The sequence below is a fragment of the Typopeltis vanoorti genome, chromosome 5 (genome assembly GCF_054136105.1).
Source record: "Typopeltis vanoorti isolate ZY-2024b chromosome 5, IOZ_Tvanoo_1.0, whole genome shotgun sequence".
NCBI classification, from domain to species: Eukaryota; Metazoa; Arthropoda; class Arachnida; order Uropygi; family Thelyphonidae; genus Typopeltis; species Typopeltis vanoorti.
The window spans coordinates 129,465,424-129,487,480 of NC_143553.1; the positions used below are offsets into that span (position 1 = coordinate 129,465,424).

The 22,057-nt window shown below is 35.6% G+C and overlaps 1 protein-coding gene across 3 annotated transcripts in view; it reads left to right on the forward strand.

Annotated features, from left to right (window-relative positions):
* LOC150106811 (nucleoprotein TPR-like) overlaps nt 1-22,057 on the forward strand; it is an 826,699-nt gene that overhangs the window by 309,383 nt on the left and 495,259 nt on the right. For all 3 annotated transcript variants that reach the window (XM_090393327.1, XM_090393328.1, XM_090393329.1), the window contains exon 19: nt 14,718-14,858. In XM_090393327.1, the coding sequence (XP_090249453.1) occupies nt 14,718-14,858 (141 nt within the window). The remainder of the gene's footprint in view (nt 1-14,717; nt 14,859-22,057) is intronic.

Below are 22,057 nucleotides of genomic sequence, written 5' to 3' on the forward strand. Positions count from 1 at the left end.
TATAAATTTTTAGTTCTTTATTTTAGCACATAATGTTTGTGCTTCATGCTGAGTTTCTTTATTAAAATTTTCATTATTTAAAATTTCAAAAAAGTGAATTTAAATTTCTCCTAACTGATATCGTAGAGGGCAGATTGCATTAATTTTACTTTCCCATCACGTTTCTGATGGCTGTTTCAATGTTAAATTTTTTACGAACTTTGAAAGGATGGCTTAATGTTTGTAATAGAATGAAAAGAAATTATATATTTCTTGAATAATTGCAAAAAAAACTAATTGTATCTACATTCACTTTGGCGCTGCATCGTTAATGATTAAATTTAGAGTATGAGCAGCACGTGACACGTAAAAAGCTCGAGGATTTTTGTTCAAAAGCAAATTTTGGAGCCTATATTTTTTTCCTTTCATATTTGCCCCATTGTCATACCCTTGACCTCGCATATCTTCAATGGGAATGTTCCATTTTCCCAGTTGTTCCATTATTGTTGTACATAAACCACGTCCTGTGGAATCTGATATATCTGCAAAACCTAAAAAGTTTTCCCTGATCTTGACAATTCTATGGTTACAGGAAAGAAAGCAAATAATAATGGTCGTTTGTTCTGTATTACTTGCATCAGGTGTGCAGTCTAAAATTATGGAATAATATTTAGATTTTCGAATTGATAATAAAATTGTATTCCTGATTGCATTACTTAAAGTTTCCAATACTTCGTTTTGACTGTCTTTACCCAAATAGTGTTCTCTATTGTTTCGTTGTAGGGCCCTTTTAACATGATTTCCATAACGGGATCAAACTTTGCAAACAGTTCGATGACTAATTTTAAAAAAATTACCGTTATTCCTTTCATATAATTTATCAGATTATATGCGAAAAGCTAAATTTTGGCTACCAAGGAATTTTATAATTTCAATCAAGCGTTCTAAAACACTCATCCAATATTTCTTTTCCATTTCATACATGCTTTGAGTCTGGCAATCGATAGTAGTTTTGTTTTTTAAATTTTTATCAAGTTCCTTCCATTTTAGGAAATTTTTCATGTGACTTAAACTAGTCTCATGTCTATGCAAAGTTGTATTTACATTTCTCCATTCGTTATAACCTTCTACAAGACTACTTGATTCAGTAAGTGCGAAATGTTTGCAACAAAAGCAAAAAACAGAATTTAAAGTTTCGGAGTAAATGAGCCATGTTCTTGGCACGAGCTCCCATTTTCTATTTTTTTGTTATAATACGAGCTCCCCGTTTTCTATTTTTCTGTTATAATACGAGCTCCCCGCTTTCTATTTTTTCTGTTATAATACGTGTCGCCAAATTTACGACCATATGTATCTCTGGGATATATTATATTTTTCTTTTGAACAGGCCCCATTTCAATTAAAACAACTCGTAATTTTTCATCAATATTTTCCCATTCACCTGGATTTTCTAAATTTACAGAGACTAACAATGTGTTTGTTTCGTAGTCAACTACAACTAAATCTTCTAACTGTTTTTCACTTAAATCATTCATCTTGTTATCTTGTTCAATAGTTGCAATGGTACTTTCATGCATACTGGATGATGTACATGGTTCTTCAACTCTGATTTCTGATGTATCTATCGAGTTGGTTACAATCTGCATCAGAATATTTTAATATTTTAACAAATTTATTAAGAGCCTCAGTTTGTTTCTTAATATCTGCTTCTTTCACATCATGATGCTTGCGATTTTGTGCACTGGATAACTTTTTTTTAATTTTCGATTTTATTTCTATTTTATACCCACAAAGAAATTATTACACAACACTACACAGAGACGAAATAATAGTCACACTACATTACTGTCGGTAGCCTACTGAGATGCATATCATATGACTGGTTAACTAGCAATAAATGTTTTGTATGAAAATTCGAAAAGACTGCAGTAGACACAACATTCTGCAGGCAAGCATTTAGCCTATTCTCGCTGCAAAATTGTAAACAGCCACTGATCAAAGAGGCGGCAATATACAATTTTTTTAAAATTTTTATTTGGTGTATCCAGCCTTATTTATTTTAATATGATCATTCTAAGAATTTTTTGTTTTTATGATAAAAATTTTGTTTCTTAAAAATGAACTTATGAACCCGGCGGCGGCGCCCACTTCCACCGGCCTTGCAGAAGGGTAACTAGTGTGGTAAGAAAAGCAAATGCAAAATATGAAAGGAAATTAGCAATGCAAGCTAAAGAGAATCCCAAGCAGTTCTTTTGATTATGCTGCAAGTAAAAGAAAAAATGTATATGGCAGAATGATTTTAAGGAATGCTGATGGTAGGGAGGTAACTGAATTAGTTGAAATAGTAGAATCACTATATGAACACTTTGCAAGAGTTTATCATCCAGGCGGTGATATTGCAAGAATGTGGAAGCAAATGGCTTATACGGGAATTGAGGTGAAATGGAGGTTAATAGTATATTACAGAACCTTCATGTGAATACATCTGTGGTATTGGATGATATACCAGCTCGAGTGTTACATGAAGCGGCAAAGGAATTGTCAGTGCCCTTTACCATATTGTTTAATTTAAATCTCAGCTCTGTGTTCGTTCCAAGGGGGTGGATAGAGGGGGAAAATAGTTTCATTGCATAAAACTGACTGCCATTGCAAATTACTGACTGATCAGCATATCAGGAGTCATTGTCAAAGTATTGGAGAAGTTGGTCAAGAGCAAAATACAGGAATGGATAGATAGAAATGGGATACTGTATTGGGGGGGGAGCATGGTTTTGTGAAGGGTAGATCATGCCTTAGTAACTTGCTCATGTTTTATAATACAGTGACAGCTGAACTGGATAAGAGTAATGGGTTTACAGTGATACTGCTGGACTTTGGTAAGGCTTTTGACAGAATACCACATGGAATTCTAATCAGTAAACTGCAGCACATGGGGATAGATATAGGGTTGGTGAGATGGATAGGAGGGTTGTTGATGGAGAGATACCAGAGAGTAGGTTATTCAGGTATAGAGTCCAAAAGAAGGCCTGTGACTAGTGGTGTGCCACAGTGTTCTTTTTCTTGGACCACTGCTATTTAATTTGTTCATTAATCATAGGAAAGGATCTGAGAGGAACTGTTCATTTATTTGCCAATGATGCAAAGTTAGGTAGAGCAATAGTGAATACACATGATGTCAAAATTTTGCAGGATGATTTGGATAGATTGGCAGAATGGGCTACGGAGAATGGATGTCGGTGTAATGTAGCAAAGTGTAAGGTTATGCATTTTGTGGTGAAAAGATTAGAAGCAGTGTACCACGTTGGTGGAATACTCCAGGAAATTGACGAAACCAGAAATTTGGGAGTGTTGGTTGATAGGGAGTTGAAGTTTAGGGGGCACATAGCAAAAGTGGCTAAATCAACTCATCAGATCGCTTAGTTACTGAAGAATACTTTGACGAGCAGAGACAAGGAGGTTATCGAGCCTTGATAAGATCTCATCTTGACTACTTTGCTTAGATCTGGTCACCAGGGTTTCTTTTTGATGGGAGGTAGGGAGGATCCAGAGGCAGGTGACCAAAATGATAGCTGGTCTATGGAATGAACCTTACAAGAACAGGTTGAAGATCTGTTGGTTACAGAAATTGGTTGATAGGTGGAAAAGTGGTGATATGATTGAGACATTCAAATTACTGAGGAGTTTTTACAAGAATAATTCAGCAGAAATTTTTCAGAACAGGTCTGGTAGTGGAAGAACTAGAGGCCATCAATGGAAACTGAGCAAGAGTGTAGTTAGCAAGGGTGGTAGAACTAGGTTTTTTACTTGGAGAGTGGTGAATGAGTGGAATGACTGCCAGAGTCTGTTGTGTGTCCCATAACTGTGAATGAGTTCAAGGCAAAGTATGATAGATACTGTGTGAATGCTGAATAGTTCTTGACATGATGTTTAGGGCATCCTTTGATGTTATGAGTCTAAGGACTGCTTGGAGTTGCCTATAATAATAATAAAAACAAATGTTCTCTGCCAGGTTGGTAGGAAAATGACATAGAGGATGAGCTAGACATAGGGGAATTGATACAGTAAAAAAGTGTGTTAGAAGATAGAAATATTAGATCTGATAATATTAGGCTTCACAGATAACAGATTAATTTGTAAGAAAATTGCTGATAGGAAGTTAGTAATGATGTAATAACTTTTCATGTTGTACTCGTAATATTCTGTATAACCCCTGTGTGTACATGTCAGGAATTTAATGTTGCAAAAAGTTTTTCTGAAACTTTGGAACTAAGTTTCTAATTACTAAAACACACACATACACATATAGTAGCAAAAAAATTAATCCGAAAAAGTTGAAGTTTCGTCAAGTTTTCGTTTTAGTTCACTATTTTGGTTTTTGGTTAATTGTTGTGTATTTTTTAGTATAAACTATAGTATTTTATTCATTTTGTGTAGCTATAAAATGTATACTTCTCTAAGAAAGCGTTCAGAAATATGTATTATTTCTCAGCACACATCAGTGACTCAAAGACAAATTGCCAATGACTATGGTTTTGGTTTGGGTACTGTTAATGCTGTTTTAATGAGGTTTAAGGAGACAGGTACCTTTTCTCTGACAGAAAAGGAAAATTTTAGCGAAAAAAGAAAACTACTCTTAATTAGGAAGATCACTTACTAATTAGTAAATGCAAAAGGAATCTAAGATTATCTGCTGTTGACTTAAAATAGAGGCTTGGTAGTAGTGGAATTTGTTTCTGACATGACAGTACATCTAAGATTATTGGTAGCAGGAATGATTGGTCATAGACCAAAAATGAAACTGTAAAATCTCTCGCAATTCATTAAATTAATCAACTCATTGAGTTCGATTTTACAGAGGTTTCCAAACATATATAAAATGGAAAATTTGTATAATATAAAATAGAAATAGAAAAAATGCATAAGATAATTTCCATGAAGTTGTATGCAAAACGGAAACGAGGAGATTAACAGAGATTAGAATGATGACTAAGCAAAAACAAACATTCGTAAAGTTTTGCAAACATAAAAATATGCACCCACGATTGAGAAACACAAGCGGAGGGAGCCGAAGTGACATCATCATGCTGGCTGGTAATCCTGGAAAATATAACACAGTAACAAAGGATTAGAGATGATATAAAAGAGGACTGAGACGTAACAAAGGGGCTCTCGATTTTTAGGACCTTTTGCTTGATGCCTTTGGAAATGTCAGCTGAGTTCCAGATGTGTGGAAGCGAGGCCATTATCGAATGGGGCTCCTGTTTGAATGTATAGACATGCTAGGAGAGTGTTACTACATGCAGTCATAAAGGAGACTTTGACAGTTCCTTTCCACTTACCAATGGGAAATTGCAGTGGCAGTACCTACAGAGGAATAACTCCGACCCTTTCCAGCAATTCCCAGAACGAAAACCATCACATCATCCAATGAATGATCATAATCTATAATGAAAATTACTGAGGTTTTGAGCAATTGACTGAACGGTGTATGTAAAAGGCTACTGTAAGCAAGCATATTTTGTTAATGTTTTGGAAAAGTACAATTGAAATTTGTATGTGTAATGAGGGTGCTTACAGGTATTTGTTAGTGAAATATTAAATAATGAGTTATGGTTGCAAAAGAATAAACTGATTGTAAGTTTGTACATATAATGGAACGAATTATGTTAAGATGTAACTTATGGAATAAACACATGCTCATTATCCTTTCTTTTCATGGGGATTTGACCCACAAGCCATGCAATCAGTAAGCTTAAGATTAATGTTTCTAGTTTGATAAGTCGACTGGCTTTTTTTAAAACGGTGTAGAGACAGCAGCATCATTCCAGATTGCATCAAGCTTAAGAGAAAATTCACCTCAACAAAGGCGCAACAAATATATCACCGCATGGAGAAAGCGCTACTAAGAGAACAAATCCAAGCTACCAGAAAGAACTTAGCCGTTACTCAAAACCAGCTATAAAAAGAAAAATCGGAACTTTCAAGCTACTTAAAGACAGATGTACGGATGATCCTGGAAAAGATTACGGACAACATGGCGAACCATATCATCCAAACGAAGAAAGAAAACCTTATTTCCAAATTCAAAGACTAAAAGATCAACAAAACCAGCCGTCATATTCAAATTTCTCCACAGGGAATGCTAACAACCAATCAGAAGCAAGAAACAACAGGAGCCATCAATCGTCCACAGGTAACAGTAACATAGTTAACCTATCTGACCACGCTTTAAACAAAGACAAACTATCGGTATTAAATAAAGGGCTAAATTTTACTGTGGCACCCAAGTCGATAAACAAACTTGAATTTATTTGCAACATAGAAAAAGGCTTTTAAGGTTCATCCCAAATAACATACAAGACAAAATACGTTTAGAAACCGCCAACATTTTAAATCATAACAAAACAATAACAAGCATCTTAACAAAACACGAATTAACAGCACTCAAATCATTAAAGTCAAATCCGAACATCGTAATAACTATAGCTGATAAAGGAAGTGCCACCATTATTTTAAACCGAACCACTTATGTAGAAAATGAATCTGCTAGTCTCGGACAATAACACATACCAACTCGTTAACTACAACCCAACCAATAGAATAAAAAAGAAAACAGAGAAACTACTTATGTCAATTACCACATGGCCCAAAGATACTGCAAAAAAACTGTTTCCATACTATGCTCGTTCCCCAAGAATTTACGGGCTACCAAAAATCCATAAAGAAAATACTCAAGCCTATAGTTGATGGGATCGATAGCCCGAATTATCAATTAGCCAAAAAATTAGCGGCAACACTCAAGGAGTTGGTAGGTCATTCCCCCTTCTATATCAAAAACACACAACACTTCATGAACATCATCCAAAACATTACATTAGAAAAAGATGATTTATTAGTCAGTTTTGATTTGTCTGCCCTCTTTACAAATGTCCCCATCAATGACACGATCCTCCTTTTACAGAATAAATTCCCTCCAGATATCATGGCACTCTTTGCACATTTATTGCGTTCGGGTTAATTTGTTTTGCAAAACGCTTTCTGCCTACAAAAAGAAGGCACAGCTATGGGCTTGCCATTATTCCCCTCCTATTGCTAACTTTTAGATGGAACATTGAGCAACTTGCTTTATGTTCCTCTCCTTTAAAACCCAAAGTCTGGCTTAGATACGCTGACGATGTTTTCGCAACCTGGTCCCATGGCCGCTAGACACATTCCTTAGCCACCTAAACAAACAAAACAAACGCATACAGTTCACAATTGAGATTAAAAAACAGAACGCACTTCGGTTTCTAGATACACTTGTCACACGTCTTCCTTCTGGTAGTCTTTCCTTCACAGTTTACCGGAAACCGACTCATACTGGTCAATATATACACATAAACTCCTACCACCACCCAACACAAAAACTAGGTGTCATTAATACTCTAAAAAAACAGTGCTCTGAAGATCTGCTTCAGTGAAGTGGCACTGAAAGAATTTAAAGTTATCAGCAATACTTTTCAAAAAAAATTGGTACGGCCAAAACATTATTAACAAAAGTCTCTACAAGACCTCAATAAAAAACTAAGATAAACCAGACTACAATAAAACTATAACCATTCCTTACATTAAAGGGACATCAGATAAAATAAATAGAATACTGCAAAAATACAACCTCAAAGCCATCTTTAAACCTTCTGCAAAATTAAAAAGCTTACTCAACTCATCCAAAGACCTACTCCCTCCGCTGGCCCACCCTTGAGTATACCATATTTATTGTACTGGTAACATATCATATATAGGAGAAACAGGACACACAATTTCTGTTAGACAAAAAGAACATAAACGACATATTAAATGTAATAATTATGGTGAAGCTGGCCTTTCGGATCAAGCCCCTGAACACCTCACATAGAATTGACTGGAAAAGCACTAGTTTTCTACACCAAAACATGGCATGAATGCAAATTTAAGGAAGCCTGTGAGATTATTACCAACCACCCCAATCTGAACAATAATGATGGTCTAAAAATCCCAAACATATGGAAGGCATATATTTGACACACAGAACCTTCCTCTCTAAGAGCAACTATAAACAGGACTGTAGAAAATCCAGGATCCTAAATCAAAAATAACATTTGTAATGCTAAAAGCAGGATATCGTTGTTACTTACTGAAAGAAAACTATCTGTAAGAAAGAATGTTTATTCATATTATCAGAAGTAGAATTTAGCTTAATGTAGTTTATAAATAGTAACTTTTTTTTTTTTCACTAGAGGTTATGCCAGTAGAATAACTTGTAATCAATTTATTGTTTCTCTAGCTTACTGTATGTAATGTAACTTAGCTTGTCCTGTATATTTTTTTCTTTGCTCCAAATGATGATCTTAATATGAAGATCTACATGTCGGGATATTAAAAGAGTTATTTATAACACGGTTGTAAAGTCCATAATTTCTAAAATGACATGCTCATTATAGATATGTTAGCATTGTGATGAGATTATGTAATTGTTATGTGTAAGGATTACTGAATTGTATGTTGTACCTACTGTGTACTTGAACAGGCTGAGGGAGACTTCTTTTCCCCTTAGATGTGTGTATTGTACTTTCTTACTAGCAAAGAATAAAATATTTAGTTTAACTAACTTGCCTGATCAATTGTCAATGCACTATCTCTAAAAAAAAATTCATAAAAAATATCTCTAAAAAAAGTGCAGTCGTTAATAAAATAAATTTTTCTAATTGATTAGTGCGAGAATTGGTAACCTGTATATAGTAGAAAGGCTGATAACTTAATGCAGGGGTCGCCAAAACTTCTTTGACCGTCGACCCCTTCAAGAGTTTCTTGACTTTTTATCGATCCCCTCTATTTTACTATTACGTAATTATAATAGGATAAGCAAAAAAGACGCTTGTTGGTAAATATGTCGTTTTGGTCTCCGTAACTATTTTCATGACCTTGCTCCATCTTACAGGTTCTATTCATGTCGCTGTACCCACGATTCACTCTTAATTGTGTTGTCATTCAGGATGGAGATAATTCAAGTTAACTGAATTAAATATTACCCGTACAGTGATGTCTTATATATTTCTATCGACCCCTAACAATGTTATATTGACCACTTTGGCAACTACTGAGTTAATGTCTGTTTACTAGCAGTGGGAACAGGGAATAACATTTAGTCGGATTAACAGTGAGACATATGTTAAGCAGATTAAAGTTAAATTAAGAGTTAAGTAGTTTAGAGTTAGCCAAGACCTAAGGTACTGGGAGATCAGCACGTATAAAGTTTACCAGGGTGCAGTTGAATTTAAGATACAAGACATTAAGGAAGAAAAAATTTACAATGCCGGTGTCGACAACCATAAAATATTACAAAACAACTGTTGAAGAAGGCTTGCACTCCAGTGGGCAAAAGCGTACAAAGATAGGACTTGTGTGTAGAGGCTTAAGTGCTGTGACGACATTGTAAATATTTATTACTTTCTTTGCCATTTTAATATCTTCAATTTTCTGCCTATATATGTAATATCTCTTTATATGCCGTTATTCTAATTTAGCTGTGTGCACTTTTTCTCTCGTAACTTTTCTCATTTACTCTACTGCGTACTATGTTTATCTACCCTTCGCACTACGAGTCTTATGCCTAAGATACTAGAAAATTTATTTAATTTAGACTGCGCCACTAATATTATTTAATTAGCATAACACTCAATAATACGGCTGGCAGATTTCTCTCTCTCTAACACAAATTCCTTCAATAAAACTTTACACAAGCAGTCGTGGTCTATTCTTTTACTTAACTTTACGCTTCGGCTATCTCACATAGTTTCCCGCTCATAAGTCCGATTTATTTAGAAACAGTGCATTTGTAAAAATTAACAATCGGGCAGCACTCCTTTAACAAAAAAATCAAAACACATTTTATTTACATTACTATGAGATATACATGAATTAAACAATAGGGATATTGCTTTCTCTATCCATCTATAAAAATTCTTAAGCACAAATTAGAACCTTTTTCCTTCAACATTAATTAATCTCTTTAACTCAAAAACCTATTGACTCTCTGCTTACAAATTCAACTTATTCAACTCCTAGTTTACTTGCAAAGAGGTTAGATTTATTTTTACAAATTTGATATCAATTTTCAACATACCAATTGACTCTCTTAAGGACACTTCTTATCACTATTTAACAAAAATCTTAAATGTCCTTCTATAATAACTATAAGAGGGAATATACAAAAGTGTGTAACTTACAAAGGCTCTGTATTGCACATTCAGTCAAAATTCTTTCACTAAAAGTTCTATGGCAATTCTTTCATCTCAGATCTCGAGCTTCCTTCAGGAAATTTGGCTTCAGTAGTATCTCATCGGAAAAATAGTGGGCTCTAAACAGCGACCTGTGGTACTCATACAGGTCCGGCAAAATGTTGTTCTCCTACGCGAAAAGAAAAACTTCCGAGCGAAGCTGCTTCGGGTAATTTACATCACCTTTTCTCCTCTGCTTTGGCTTGCCGAAAATGCCTGGACGACTGCCGCCTCAAGTAGCTCGAACTCCTGCCTCTAAGAAACTGTAATTGCCTCCAACTGTCAACCGGGATCCCTCTCTTGCCTAGAAGCTTTTCTCCGGCAATTGGAACTTCTCGTTTCAGCAACTCGAAGCTCTCTCTCTAGACTGGAACTGGGAAGCACCTCTCTCAACTGCCGGAATAGGGGAGCTCCGTCTGCAGCCTCGGGAAAATCTCTCTCTCTCTCTCTGGCCTAGAAGTCGTCTCTCTCTCTCTAGCGACGTCTCAAACCAGGAAGCTCCCTATGCTTGGCTCTGTCTCTTTTTATTATGCCTCCTCTGAGACCTCGCACGAAGTTTGTAACCCCCAAAGAACTCGGCATGATTCTTTCATCTTCTTTCAAGTTTGGCCCGACTTCGGTTTCCTTCCGCTTTCTTTTGATCGTAAGTTGCCAGCCATCAGAAAGTTGTTTGAACCTTTCTGACTGACTTCGGAGGTGTTTATGCGCAGAGCTTATAAGTCTTTCTCATGCACAAAAAAAAATCATAAACAACTTTTCTTATGCCGTCATGTAGAGCTATTACATAAAGTTTCGGTGGCAAAACATTGCCTTGTTTTTTAACACTCTGAAATATTCTTATTAAAGGAGTATATACAGTTAACTTCCAAAGGGTTATTTACAAAAATATTTAGTACAAAATAGACAGAGACAAACAAGTTATTTTTGCAACATTCTCATGGGACTTGACCTCTATAAAAAAATCGATGCAATGTGCTTTAGAATATTTAAGCTACAATAAAGTTTTTACACTATCATGTTGGAGGCTTAATGGATTGTATACAGCACTCAGAAAGGATTAAAACAGAATTTAATTCTTCCTAAATTTCGTCTCAGTAAATGAGACATCTTCAGGGATTACAGAAAACTAATGTAACATATATACAAATAACAAACAATACTAAGCCCAACCACATGGGTGACACTAAAGTCCTATCTAGGAGGAATGCCCTCTAAGGGCGGTTGTAGGTGCCCTGGAATGTAAAGTGGGACCTCTGGTGATAAGCTTTTTCCAAATCTTAGGAAGCTTAATGCAGCTATATTTGTTAAGATTTGGTTGATTCCTGAGAGCTGCTGCTGATTCTAAGAATAGTCTCTCTTTTTTGAATTTGCTGTGGAGCATGATGATTTTTTCCATGAGATCCTGTGGGTTGTAGTCAAGACATGGTTAACCAGACTTGACTGACCATAGTCATGGTTGCAGATGTATGACCTATGTTCCTCCAGGCAGATAGTAGCTGATCTGCCTGTCTGTCCAAAGTACACCAGTTTACAGGAACAGGGTACTTTATAGACTCCAGGCACTGAGAGAGGAGGGAGCTGATCTTTTGTAGAGTGGATAAGGGTAGCAAGTTTGCAGTGTGGCTTAAATGTTGTGTGTGTGTGTGGGTTGTACTTTTTTAAAATCTTGGCTATTTTTTCAGATGTTGGGTTTGGTGACGGCATTTCTAAACTCTTTCCGAAGAGAAGACCAGGAAATGGGGGAGGACCTGATTATTTTTTTAATACTGTGATCACTGTAGCCATTGGAGAGGAAAGTGTTGTGTATGTGTTCAAGCTCAGTTGTAAGGGCAGTTCCACTGGAACAAAGATTGTGGGCTCTCTTGGTAAGAGTTTTAATAATGCTGTATTGTTGAGTTGGGGTGGTGGTGGGAGTGGTTATGAATGTATCTGCCTATGTGCGTGGGTTTTCTATATACAGTGAAGGAAAGTATACCGTTGGGAAGGCGTGTAACTAAGGGTAAACAATTGTTCTTTTCTTTTTCCATCATAAACTGGATTCTTGGATGTGGGCTGTTGAGGTGACTGAGGAAGGAGTCTAATGTGTCTGGGCCATGAGGCCAAATAGAGAACACATCATCTACATATCTTAGCCAAATGGAAGGTTTGAGAGGGGCTGAGTCTATGGCTTGTTTTTCAAAATCTTCCATATAAAAATTGATGAAAGAGGAGAACCCATGGCGGTTCTCTCTCATCGCCCGTTTAACAGGTAACTTAAGTAAGAATCAAGGCCTAATCCTATCAGATATATGGAAAACTCTAATCAGATCAATTAACCAAAAAGAAATGAACTTTCATGAAAATTGCAATAAATATCTCAACAAATGAAACGTTGTACTTGCGACACGCGTATTTGTATCATGCACAGTGATAACTTTATATAATTTTTAGAATTGTCGGTTAGTTTCCTAGTTTTTGTTTCTTTCCATTGCTTACCACTGTATCCTTGAAAATGCTGACAGATATTAGTCAGTGAAACATGTCGGATATTAAACTATTATTTACTTGACTAACATACAGAATTAAGTCTTTAATTTATTAAGTTTGATGTTATTTGCTGTCTCCGCCGCTAAGCGACAGATTCCGTGTTCGACATTGAACATCACATTAAGCACTGGTACTTCTTTCGGAGCAACCACGAAATTGTGGCTGAGGCTTAGAGCACTGACGGCATCGTCGTTGAGCCTTTTAGAGATAAGTTAACTACTGTCTAGAATGGTTGCATTTGGGGTTGCAGCTTGGCTTTACAAAGGTTGTTAAATTTCTTGATATGTTTATTTTTTGAAATTCTTTCTGTGCGGAAGCTTCCGAGATGCCAGAGAGAATAGACCAAAGTTCAGAGTTAAGTACAGTGGAGAGCTCCAATTGTAAGGAGCTAATGGCGGCATTCGTCATGGAGAGGGTACTCGTGACGTTTAAAAAAGTACAACCTACACACAGCATTTAAGCCACACTGCAAACTTGCTACCCTTATCCACTCTACAAAAGATCAGCTCCCTCCTCTCTCAGTGCCTGGAGTCTATAAAAGTACCCTGTTCCTGTAAACTGGCATACTTTGGACAGACAGGCAGATCAGCTATTGTCTGGCTGGAATATAAGTCATACATCTGCAACCACGACATGGTCAGCCACGACTGACTGACTGACCATGTCTTGAATACAACCCACAGGATCTCATGGAAAAAACCCACCATGCTTGACTGCAAATTCAAAAAAGAGAGACTATTCTTAGAATCAGCAGCAGCACTCAGGAATCAACCAAATCTTAACAAATATAGCTGCATTAAGCTTCCTAAGATTCGGGAAACACTTATCACCAGAGGTCCCACTTTACATTCTAGGCCACCTACAACCACCCTTAGTGGGCGCTCCACCTAGATAGGACTTTAATGTCACCCGCGTGGTTGGGCGTATTGTTTGTTATTTGTATATATATGTTATATTATTTTTTTTTGTAATCCCTGAAGATGTCTCATTTACTGAGACGAAATATAGGAAGAATTAAATTCTGTTTTAATCCTTTCTGAGTGCTGTATACAATCCATTAAGCCTCCAATATAAAGATAGGACTGTTGAGATGTGGATGAAGGTCATCTTCTCAGATGAGAGCCATTACTTTGTCCAATGAATGATGCAAATCAGTTGCTGAGAAGTCTTCTCCTGTCCACCTTCAACAAGCTCCTAAACACCAATCTAAAAAAAATGTTCTGGGATAGTTTTATACATAATGGTCCAGGATCACTTGTGCCTGTCGACATATGATGAAAAGTGACTAATTTTGGAGAAAAGAGTGGTCTCACAGATCCAGAAGGCTCTTCTTCCAATAGGATCTCGCTCCATGCCACATTTAAAAAAAGTGAAAGAGTTCCCCAAAAAATCACAACATCCAGTTGCTTCAGTGGCCAAGTTACTCTTACTAATTAATCGAATAGAAAATTTGTGCCCTTAGTGAAAAAGAGATTTGGAAAATTAAATCATGATACAAAGGATAACGTAAAACAACCCATTATAAAAGTATGGTTTTTGTTATTATTGTTATTATTATTGTTCTACATTTGTAGAATCGAAACCTAAATGAATTAATGAACTTATTAGGAACAGAGGAACACATATAAATTAGGTAGGTCAGGTTGGATTTAAAATTTTCTACTTCTTTTCTTGCAAAATTTAAACTTTTCTTTAAAGTATAAATCTTCAGATTCATTTGTTTGCTACTGTGTGTGTGTGTGTGTGTGTAACTACTACTACTGAGTAGTAGTTATATATTTATAGTTATAAATAATAGTTACTTATAGTTCGTTATATAACTATTACTACTGAGTAGTAGTTATATATATATATATAAATAACTAACTACTCAGTTTTTATGTATATAATTAACAATTTATTTTTCTATAATTATAGAACAATCTTGAAAGAATGGCAAGTGAAACGCAGAATAATTTAAAAAATCAAATAGAAAAATTAGAAAAGGAGTGTTCTGTTCTGAGAATAAAACTAGAAAATGAAAATGATCAGTTTCGTTCTGCAGTAAAAGTATGGGAGGTAAGTTTACATCTTTTTGTATTGCTGCAACTTTTAAACGAGAAATGTATGTATCTTGATTTTTAATGTTTTTTATATGGTGATATATGTTTAGAACCACAATATATTTTTCAAACTAAGCAGAATTCTTAAATGCTTCCCAAGAGTTAAAATTTCACTTATTTTTCTAAGAATTGATTAGATTATGTTGATATTTTTTTATATCGATAATTAACAGAAGGAGCGTCCTTAGCTCAATTGGTATAGACGAAGCCCTTTGGTCGGAAAGACCTGGATTTGATTCCTGTCTATGACGTGAGGAACTTTTATCTTGTCTCCTTTGACTAAAGGTGAGTTAGCTGGTCTCATACGGAAATGGAGGGTTTTTTCATTCAGAAACTCGGATTTTTTGTCCCACAAAACAGGCAAACTGGCCCCGTGAACACGCGCAGTTACAGTCATGAATATTTACAACAATATGTGGAAGAGATAGGGTCCTCACCACATGTCTTTACCCACGTAGTTAACAATGAGTCACATCATGGTAGTCAACCTCCTAGATAGGAGACGACACATGAATGAGAATCAGAATTAACAGAAATATGTTTTGTGCACACAGGTCTGTTTAGCTCTGTGGAATTAGTATTTGCACTTGGTACTAGGCTGCCCAAAGAGAGACTGTGCTATGTTCAATTCTTGTTGATGACTAGATGAACTTTTTTTCTAAGCCTTTTTTTTTTTTTTTTTTTGACTGTGCTAGTTGATCTATGGCATGGAAATTTATTATTATTATTATTTTTTTTTTCATTTATACATGACCATAAATTTTTGATAACTCATCATAAAATGTGCATTATTTCAGAGACTAATATATAGCATTAGAGTCAGTTACAGGATGAGAAAAGTTTTCTGCTGTACTCCCCTCATCAATGCAAATTAAAGTCATTGATAGTTTTGGGCCAACTTTTCTGTCATTGGCTAAGGGTATAGAGTAGCTGTCGCTAGCCTGAAAGGGCTGAATGGCCTTACCTACGTTGAGGAATATGAGAGTGGTCCGAAAAGTTCTTGGCCTCCACCATAGATGCCAACATTATCGGCAGTATTTTTTTTTCTAAGCTGGTACATATGTCATAAGCATTCACGTGAAATTGCAAATCATTCTATCAAGTAGTTTGTTTTATACAGCTGTCTGAAGCAAAAGTGTTGTCTGTATCCCTTGAAATGGATAAAATTGAGTATTGTGCAGTTATAAAATTCTTTGTAAAAGAAGGTTTAATGCCAAAAGAAATTCATTTGAAGTTCAATAAAAAATTTATGGGCACTCTTTTCCTTCGCTTTCAACAATTAAGAAATGAGCTGCTGAGTTTAAACATTGACGTACCAGCCTTGAAGTTGATCCACGTGAAGGACATCCAAAAAGTGTAACAACACCAGAAATCATTGATCAAGTGCACAATATGGTATTGGATGACCAGCGAGGAATAAAGGAATAAAGCTGTACTCCCCTCATCAATGCAAATTAAAGTCATTGATAGTTTTGGGCCAACTTTTCTGTCATTGGCTAAGGGTATAGAGTAGCTGTCGCTAGCCTGAAAGGGCTGAATGGCCTTACCTACGTTGAGGAATATGAGAGTGGTCCGAAAAGTTCTTGGCCTCCACCATAGATGCCAACATTATCGGCAGTATTTTTTTTTCTAAGCTGGTACATATGTCATAAGCATTCACGTGAAATTGCAAATCATTCTATCAAGTAGTTTGTTTTATACAGCTGTCTGAAGCAAAAGTGTTGTCTGTATCCCTTGAAATGGATAAAATTGAGTATTGTGCAGTTATAAAATTCTTTGTAAAAGAAGGTTTAATGCCAAAAGAAATTCATTTGAAGTTCAATAAAAAATTTATGGGCACTCTTTTCCTTCGCTTTCAACAATTAAGAAATGAGCTGCTGAGTTTAAACATTGACGTACCAGCCTTGAAGTTGATCCACGTGAAGGACATCCAAAAAGTGTAACAACACCAGAAATCATTGATCAAGTGCACAATATGGTATTGGATGACCAGCGAGTCAAAGTGCATGAAATTTCTGAGACTATAGGCATTTGAAAAGAAACGTCTTGGATATATTTTGCATGAAGAATTGCAAATGAAAAAGCTTTGTGCAAGATGGGTGGCGCACTTGCTCACAGCAGATCGAAAATGCACTCACATGAAAATCTCTGAACAGTGCTTGGAGCTTTTTAACAAGAATAAAACTGATTTTGTGCATCGATTTATTACAATGAATGAGACGATTCACCTTTACACACCAGAATCCAAACAGTAGTGAAAACAGTGGCCAGAAGCCAGTTGTTCAGCAGCAAAGAAGACAAAGTTGGTTCCATCATCAGAAAAGGTCATGGCATTGGTTTTTTGGGATGCTAAAGGCATTTTGTTTATTAATTATCTTGAAAAGGGTAAAATATCAATCAGGGAATATTATTCAGATCTTTTAACCAGACTAGACGAAAACATTTGTGAGAAAAGACCTGGTTTGCAGAAAAAAAAAAAAATCATCTTTCATCAGGACAATGCACCTGCCTACAAAGGTATTTTGGCAGTGGGAAAATTAAGGGATCTGCACTATGAATTGGAACATCCACCCTATTCCCCAGATTTGGCTCCCTCTGACTTCTATCTTTTCCCAATAAAACTCTTATTCACTAGTCAGCGTTTTTCTTCAAATCATGAGGTGATTGCAGCTGTAGAGGGGTATTTTGCAGATCTTACCGAGAACCACTACAGCGATGTGATAATGGCGCTGGAGCATTGCTGGAATAAATGTATTAGTCTTAAGGGAGAATATGTTGAAAAATAAAAATAATTTTGAAATTATAAATTGATTTTTTTCATTGTCAGGCAGAGAACTTTTCAGACCACCCTCGTAAGAGGCATTAGTGGATTTATTTTGTGTGGTGTGCAATAAACTTATTAAAGAAGGCAGAATCATCTTTTTATCATTATCTTTTGGAAATTTTCAGTTTTTTTTTCTTATTTGTTCTATCCAAATACAAATTCAAGGTCATTTAATTATATTATTAATTAGTTTTTGCAACTCTCGATGAATGAATTGCTAATGTGTCTTCTTTCTGCTTAAGAGGAATAGCTCGTTTGGTCTCTGCGTGTCCTTTGGGTGGTCTGAATCCTGTCTACAATGTGAAAATTCTTTATAAGGGCTGTTGAAGCCTGCATTATCTGGTCTCATTTGGAGGGTGAGTGGATTTTTATCCCATGAGATTGGAAATATTCAAGTGAAGATGTTAAATGTTTTGCAGATGGCATCGTTCTATTTGCTGAAGATGGCTCTCAACTTCATCTGATTATCAATGAATTAACCACAAAATGCAAGGAAATAGGTGTAACAATAAACTATCATAAAACAAAAATAATGACAAACCACGAACATTTTCCCATTGATGTTGAAAATACTATAATAAAATATGTAGAGAACTACAAATACTTGGGAGAAATTATCTCCATGTCAAATTGCTTTGACTTTGAAATCCAGTGCATGACGACAGTGCTTTGAAGAGCTACTCTACTCAGGAGTGAAGCATTGGATGAAAGTGGACCTCTCCATTTTGCTAAAAAGAAAATTATTAGATATGATTGTTTTGCCAACTTTGATTTATGGTTCCCAGACTTGGGCAATAACTATTACACAGACAAAAAAAAACCTCCAAGTTTGCCAAATAGCAATAGAGAGGAGTTTACTCAGAGTATCCAGACTAGATAGAATAAGGATTTAAGAGACCTAACAAAACTAAAAGATGACATTTGGAGAGCTATGAAATCAAAATGGGATTGGATAGGCCACTTCACAAGATATTAAGATGATATATGGTCAAAGAGAGCAACAGAGTGGCTGCCAAGAGGACTCAGAAAACCTGGAAGAACAGAGAAAAAGATGGAGAGATGACATTGAAAAATGGTGCAGTGTCACATGTACAAGAGTGTCTCAGGATAGGAGAGAGTGAGAGAGGTTGGTGTAGGCTTTTGCCCTGCATTAGGACATCTAGGCTAACAACAACAAGATAGGAAAACTGGCAAGAAGACTACCAATTAGCAGACATACTATTTTAGGCATCACAGCATCAGTTGGTGTGGCTATAAGTCAAACATCTGTACCTAGCCTACTCACTGAGTAAAGAGTTTACATTAACTAACTAATCCATGAATTGTTGTCAGTATTGCGGTAGTAAGAAGTGGCATTGCTTGCTCCATGAACTGCATTAAGTATTGAAGATGATTCGCAAAATTTTTTACCTTGGTTTCAAGTCTTTTAGAAATGATAACTCTTTATTGTATTCTTGCAGTTTGGTTACATCAGAGAAAAAAGCTTTTTTTTGTTTAATTAGAACATAAGCATGTTAGGGATGGCATATAATTGGAATTTCTATGAGGAGTCTTACAATTAGTGTGAAGTAGATACTGAACTGTGATACAGTCAACTCTCATTAATTAGAGCTTAGCCAATTATGCAAAATCTTGCCATGCAAATATTGTACTTACCCAAGACCACTATTTTGTAAAATTTATAATCTGTTGTTAAAATCTGTTAATTTTAATTATCTTATTAAAATATGTTATCAAATCTTCAAATATATCTTGTCTTCTGCGCATTTGTAAAAAAACTATAGTTATCTTGTTTAAACCTTTCTTCTTAACCTTTATTATACATCTGATTTATGGCTGCAAATAATAAAGCACACATGTGCAAAACTTACAGAACAAAGAAATCGCCTCTGGCTGGAGCCAATCTCTTTGTCTGACCTACTGGTGTTTATTCTCAACTGAATTTGGAAAATTTATTTAGTTTCTAGCTGCACCACCAAATTCGTGGGTGGGAGGTGAATCCCCCTCCATTGAAAAATGGTGTGAGATTCACCTATTCTCCGGAAAAATTCACCGGAACTTTTCTCTCATAATTCTAAGTAAATCTATCAACTTAAAAATTTCCTGTTATGCAGTCATGACAATATCTACTTTTAAGGCTCACACATATTTTAATGAATAGTGCATTGGATTAGAAATCAGACAAGTTATTTAAACAAGAAAACAATTTATTTAACATCAATGAAATGTACAATGGGTCAATTTTAAGTACTAAGTAAATTAGCTTCTATGCTTCAAATCACAACTAATGACCATGTTTACAATTTAGTTCTTTATCATAATCAATTCTATTAAGACCAACTGTCTATAATTTTCTCTCGTCAAACTTGGTTATACTCAGATCAATTTTACATAACATTCTGCAGGTTTAGGCAATAGCTATAACATTAAATACACAATGTTTCACCTTAAATTTTAGCCTGACCTTCTCTCACATATAACAAAATACTTCAGTTATCAGCATATGGCCTAAAGTCCGCAAGTATCACTATAAAATAAAACCTTAATTAAATCACTGTCACAATCTTCTTATTTCTAGCTAAACAAAGGAAAAATCTTACTTTGAACAGATGTCTGGTCTTTTCTGAGTGATCCTTGAAATTATCTCCTTCTGTTCCAATTTGACTTTAGCATTGAACTGGGGTACTTTTTCTGGGGCTTGTGAGATCCTTCCTAATTATCAGCGGACATCAGGAACTTGGCAGCATGGAAAATCGGCATCTAATTTCTTCTAAAACAGCTTTTCTTAGTTGCATCGGTCCCTCAGCATTTATTATCTGTAAAGCAGGTCTCCGATAGCGATTACAAATTATCTCCCACGATGTTAGCAAAACTCCGCTGCCGTAGCATACATCATATCAAGTCGGAACCATACGTGACCTCGAAACTCGACGCTGACCCGAGAACAGGAACGCACACTGGATCGACTCGAACTCGTACTCCAAGAAAAAAGCAAGACAAGACCGCGTTTCAACATAGCGAACTGCTATTTATACGGTCCCGATGACCTTCGTTTTTTGCTTACGGCGTCATCTCCCCCCCCCCCCCCCCGGTACTTTTGTGGTTTGCACCCGTCAGCCTCATCGAATCGTTGCAATTAGTCGGGAGAACCCCATGTACTGTTGACCCTCGAGGTTGCAGTTGCCCCAGGTTATTAGTTAATACCTTAATTCCTCTGGAATTACTGGTGACTAAGAGGTTTCTTAAGACACAATTAATCTTACACTTATTTTTCTGTTCTTTTACAAAACCCTTTGAGGTGACAATATTCAGTAATATACAAATTTTATTATTTCCAAATTAAAAAATATGAAAATTTCTTTATTAACCCAGAAGTATTTTTAGTGAATTTTGTTTACCAGTAAAATCGGTATATAAGGTATTTTTGTATAAAAATCCTTCTATACACGATTTTACACTGTCCCTTTCACAAACTGATCAGTGGTGCTTTTTCTATGTTTTTTAATGTTAAAAGATTTTGTTTAAAAAGTTCTCTTTTTATTATTATTAAATTAAATATGTCTATTTTGTTCGATCTGCAGCTACTCACCAGCTGACAAAATCAGCTCCCTGCAGGTTGAGTGGGTGAGCATATTTGTCAAGCCCTGCTCATTATAATACCCACAGTGATCCAAGAAATAGTTCATTGTGTTGGCATGTAATGAATTTATTTTAGATTAGGATCATTGAGACTTCATGGTTGAGACATTTCAGTAAACTGTTCTGGTTATTGAATTTCTTATAATGGTGTTTTATACAGAGAGATTCAACTGTATCACTCATTCTTTATTATGCAAAATTCCTTTTTTTGATTCGACATCATTCATTGTATATACGTACTACCATCTTCACATATTGAACTGCTAAGACAGTTTTTTTTTTTTTTTTAAATACAATTTTATTTAATGCTGACCATAAACTTATATTATAGCCTACCAGTTTCGCCAGCAGACTGTCTGGCTTTTTCAAGGCATTTATGAAAAGACATAAAAACTAGTAAATGCAAATTGAAAGGAAAGGATCTCTGTCTAGGATCTTATGAAAGTGTGGAATTGAAAAAGGCCTTTATCCACTACCGCAAAATGTAGCCAACACTATTAGATTCAAAAGTACGATAATCCTAGCCAAAGCCAAACGACCTGTTCTCAACACATCTCCTTATGATAGAAAGGCAATTCTCAACTTGAAGAAAAACAAAGATATCATTATTACAAAGGCTGATAAGGGAAATTCTACAGTTATCCTTAACTCTGAAGATTGTTATGATATGTTAAACGTTTTACTTTCAGACA